At 38.8% G+C, this 5,231-nt stretch overlaps 1 protein-coding gene across 1 annotated transcript; it reads left to right on the top strand.

Annotated features, from left to right (window-relative positions):
* The first annotated feature begins 1,451 nt into the window (after positions 1-1,451).
* Positions 1,452-3,127, top strand: LOC137180579 (guanine nucleotide-binding protein G(I)/G(S)/G(O) subunit gamma-12-like). The gene is made up of 2 exons (XM_067585963.1): positions 1,452-1,883; positions 2,084-3,127. The coding sequence occupies exons 1-2, from the start codon at positions 1,791-1,793 to the stop codon at positions 2,207-2,209; spliced, it is 219 nt and encodes a 72-aa protein (XP_067442064.1). The 5' UTR covers positions 1,452-1,790; the 3' UTR covers positions 2,210-3,127.
* Positions 3,128-5,231: the final 2,104 nt, after the last annotated feature.

The following is a 5,231-nucleotide window of genomic DNA, read 5'->3' as shown; positions in this document are numbered from 1 at the left end:
TGATGTGACTATAAAAAAAACACGGACAGATCTGTGACAACATCCATAGAGACATTACAAAACTGTGTTTCCACTTGCTGTCATCATTATCAGTTATTACCAGCCAAAGGAAACTGAGGGTGGAGCTGCGGCAAACACAGCTGACTGATAGACTGAGACGGTTCTGTTGATCAGGTCAATATGGTCACAGCAATTAAAAAAAAAAAGTCTAAACATTATTTCACTTAACAATATTTTTCTGAAATGGATCATATTTTACGCATATAATCAGCTGAGTTGTCATGATTAGTAGCACTACACAGTAGCCTGTTGTATAATGTCTTCTGTGGCTCTGGAGAAGCGTTGTTGTCTGAGAAAATAACGCTGATGATGTCACTGTGATGTCATCAGGGTTATCTCAGTTTGGCATGGAGACGACAAATGTTAAACAGAAAGCTGGTGTCACAAACTGGAGCTGTGGAGTCTGAAAGTTGTGGCCGGGTAACATGCAGGAAGGGTCTAACAAAGAGGTTGCATTATGGGAAGTGTAGGACAGGACATTTTAGCTGCTTCAATTCTCATCATTCATTTAAAAAAATCTCTCTTCTGAGTCCCAACTTCTTAGAGGTGCAGTAGTAACTGGAGAACTCCTTTAAAATCACCACCATACAGGACATTGTGGGTTAAAGGGGAACTCCGACAATATTTCACCTGAAACTGAGGTGGTGGAGATTTTATACTGCATGTGAAAAAAAAGTAGTATAAAGCCTTTTATGTCACCAGAAGGTGCTGTGTGAAATCAGATAAACATCCTCAGGTGATGTCACTTGAGTCAGCATCAGTTGAAGCTGAAGACTACAAGTTTGAAAATGAAATCAATCTGAAACCAGTGAGGTTACCAGACCTTGGTAGCCCGCTCCTCATCTCTGCTTGAGGCTAGCAGCTCCAGGCTACATTAGCCACTATTAGCATAACACACCTGAACTTCAGATCAAACTGTCAGCCGCGGAGTTGCATTGTGGGTAATGTAGTGCAATGCGAAATCAGTGGCGTACTCTTAAGGGATTTCATTCTTGTCTCTGAGTGTCCACCACACGTAACTGTCAACAGTGGGCTTTGAAAATAAGGGGTATCAGTCCTTGCTGAAGTGTTCAGACTGTTTTCCTATAATAAACACATTCTTGCATGCTCACTGTAGTGTGTCATATATACACTGTATACACTGTATACATATATACACTGTATGTGTCGTACACATATTTGCAGTCCCTGTTCTGCAGTCTTTTAGTAAAAATGTATGCTTGGCTATTTTTTTACACCTTGTATTTGTGCCCACTAATAACATATTAAACCAAATTAATAAATTAAGACCTAAAATGTCCCACCTCACTTTCACTTTTTTTCACTTTATTGCTGAAATTGATAAATCATATCAAATCAAATACTTTTTTTTAAAACCTATTTATAATTGTAGCTTAAAGGACAGCATATCTGATGCATAGCTTAATGCGTTTACCAATAATCTTTTCATGAGTGGTGGCTGTGAAGTGATGTGTGATGTTTGTGACATTTCTAGGACTGTGTTGTATGACCTTTAATATCACAGGGCCTTTGAAGTGGCCCCAACAGTGAATAAAAAGGGGGTATGGGTCTAAAAGGGGGAGTCAGGAGTCTCTCTGACTAGACTCTCTTGCACAACCTGTGCCGACTCTCTGGATCAAGCACAATACTGCTCTAAGTTCTTTTATTGTTGCTCCTTTTGGTTTTGAAGAAGGATATTGAATCAACATCAGGGTCTTATACTACAGCCCATGTCAGGAAAGATGTGCAGCAGTAACAGCGTTGTTCAGGCACAAAAACTGGTGGAACAACTTCGAGTGGAGGCAAGCATGGAGAGAATTAAGGTATGTAAGAATCTGAATAACTACATGCTTTCTAGCTGCACATATCAATATCTCAACTGCCCCACTTAAGATGTTTGAAGATTTGCATGGTTCATAATGTACAGAGTGTACCAGCATGCTCCATGTCTGTTATTTAACACAGGATGTCCACTATTTGTTATTATTACATTGTGTTATCCTGTCCACCTTTGTCCCAAAAGATCTCCCTCACAGCAGCAGACTTGGTCCAGTACTGTCAGGACCACAGACGCAGTGACCCTCTGCTCACCGGCATCGCTGCCTCGTCCAACCCATTCAAAGATAAGAAGACCTGTGTGCTGCTTTAACAGTCCTGAGTACAGAAGACTGGTGCTACTGATGACTAACACACAACAGACAGCCACATGGGCAGCTTCTGTATGAGAGTGAAACCACAGATTCTCTACTGTCAAAGGACTACAAGATAAACCTTTTACTTCACCATATATAGTACAGCTCATAGTTCTTACACATTGCCCTTTAAACCTAAATTAAAGTCAGCGCTAAGCATAGATGAGGAGCAGATTATAGCTGACTGAGAAAGGAAAGAGTTCAACATACAAAAACTGCACAAATTAAGTAGACAATATGATATTTTAACAACTGTTTTGTCCAGTCCAAACAATCTTTATGCTTCACCATAATTCATCACAGGGCTGTGAACAAAGACCTTCAGCCATTTAATGACATTGTTTGTGGAAATAGTTGCTTAATGTGTTTTATTGTTTACATCTGTCAAGTATTGTGCAAATTACTTATAGTTAGATTTACCCAAGCAGTTAAATAATTGTTAAAACTAACACACCAATAAATTCCAATAAATAGCTTTACAAATACAATCGTGTGTCACAGAGGGCTTTATTTCAATGTACATGACAAGTAACTGTAATGCTTTTGGTAAAATGTCAGTTACTGTAATGGATTCAGTCGGTTTGCAAGCATGTAAATACTGTGAAGCCTTTAAATGTCTGTTGTTTCCACACCGTTTGAATGAGCTAGACAGACGCTTCTGCAAACATAGTGTCTATGAGACCTTTGAGTACTGGCACAAAATGGCCAATATCACACAAGGGGCCACCCTGTTGGCCTACTGATGAAGACGTAAACATAACCACATACCCGCCGTTGTTAGACCCCGGCCACAGACGCACACTTTCAACTGTCAGATAAAGAAATTACAAAAAGTTAAAGGGCTTTTGGTTGAAGTTCATGTAAACTGAACTTTCCTACCCTCACCTCCGTCATAATAACAATATCAACACTTCGTACATTCAGCCTTTTCTTTGACAAAAAATGAGTTAGCATTAAACAACTGCGGCAGATATTTCTAAAAAGCTGTTTGGCAGCGCAGCAAAATAAATCAATTTATTCTCTTCATTTCTAGTCTACCTCCTAGTGTTTATTTAAATTACTACTTACATCTCTCTTGATATAGCAGCCAGCCAGCAAGACAAGAAAGACATTTCTTGTTTTTCCTCCTTGTTTTCCAAATTCCAAAATTCTGAAAGACCACTATGGTGTTGGCAGTCATCAGGCTTTATCCCCACCTGCCTTCAAGTCTTGCCATGGAGTTTGCTGGTCTTGCTCTTTCATTTTCTGGGCCTCCAGACTTCCACACACACATACACACATACACACACACACACACACACACACACACACATATCCCCTGAGGCTGCAGCAAAGATTCCAGCCTCCGCACTCAGCTGACAGTTGAAAACAGGCGGGGTATGGTTGAGAAGATGAAGACGCAGGAAGAAAAACATTTCAGAAATGAGGATGAGCCTGAATTAGTCAACTACGAATATTTAAAAACACAGAAAAACCACAAATCTTCACAGACACTTGATACTTCTTAACTTCTTAACTTCTTAACTCTTAACGTTTTTAAAAAAATATAAACTCATCTTTATATAATCTAATCAATAATATAATCTTCAAAAGGAAAACGATTTGACGTTTTAAATGTCCATGAGATGTCGTACGAAGCACTAATCCCACTGACTCCAGCTTCAGCTCATGGACTATACTTAGAGCTAAGCACATATCATGGAGTTGGGTTTTAGGATCGTATATGAACATTTTATACATTAAATGCTGTCATGGCTCAATATAAGAACAATAATGTTAATATCTGAAGTAAAGTTGTTCAACTGAATGAATTTCAAGACCCGGATCCCCTTTCCCAAAAGCATCTGTGGGCTTTTTTGAGAGGAGTGTTTCTCAAAAGCATCATAATTAAGATGCTCTTAGAAATGATCATAGATTAACGAGTGCCTCCTTACCAGAGTGTGTGTGTGTGTGTGTGACTGTAGGAACACAGGTGCATGCATGTGTATTTGACAACCTTACTGTCCTCGAGCAGAGCAGATGTCAGGGCCAGAGGAAAAAAAAAACACATTAATCTTATGTTTTTACTGAAAGCACACGGTGGAAAGAAAGAATGAGAAAGGGGCTCTACATACCACACAGCCAGTGGACATTCATTGTGAAATGCATTGGATTCAGCTGACTATAATTACTGTATGTCTAAGGCTCAGAGAGAGAAGCTGGTCACAAAACTAAATTCTCCAGGAATTACCCCAAGCCTAAAGGCCAGAAACCTCAGTGTCATCTGTGACTCAGAACCAAACTTTAAGGCTCATGTGGGGTTTGTCACCAAAGCTGCTTTTTATCATCTCAAACATAAACCAAATTGTAACCATTTTGCTCTCTGAGTGACAAAAAGAGATTAATGCATGCTTTAATATCCAGCAGGCGGGACTACTGTAATGCTCTCTTATCTGGTGCATCCAAAAAAGTTAGAAATCAGTCACAATTAAGTCAGAACTCTGCTGCCGAGTGCTGACTGGGACCAGAAGTAGAGAGAACATTACATCTGTTTTAAAGTCCTTACACTGGTTGCCTGTCAGTTTCTGTGTTGATTTAATTATTTTACTTGTTTTTAAAGCTCTTCATGGTCTTACACAAACCTACTTGTCTGACATACTCACAATGTATGAAGCAGTGCGGTCCCTCGTGTCCTGTGGCACAAGTCTCGTTTGACTTGTTTTACTTTTCCACTTTACTTTAGTGAATCTGCTTTAAGGTTTTATGCTCAGAGGTGTTGCCTGACAATCTGAAAGCAGCTGAAAGTGTTGATGTCTTAAAACTTAAAACCTACCTTTTTATTACTGTTATTTATTGTATTTAATCATTTTATTTTATTGTATTTATTGTGTTTAGTGTGTTTAATTGTCATTGTCTTTTTATCATTTCAGTCTAATTATGATTTGATTTCTTTTTAGATCTATTTTATTGTTTTTATTATTATTATTATGTCCACACATG

This window comes from Thunnus thynnus, chromosome 3 (assembly GCF_963924715.1).
Source record: "Thunnus thynnus chromosome 3, fThuThy2.1, whole genome shotgun sequence".
NCBI classification, from domain to species: Eukaryota; Metazoa; Chordata; class Actinopteri; order Scombriformes; family Scombridae; genus Thunnus; species Thunnus thynnus.
This window is presented reverse-complemented; position numbering and strand designations above follow the sequence as displayed.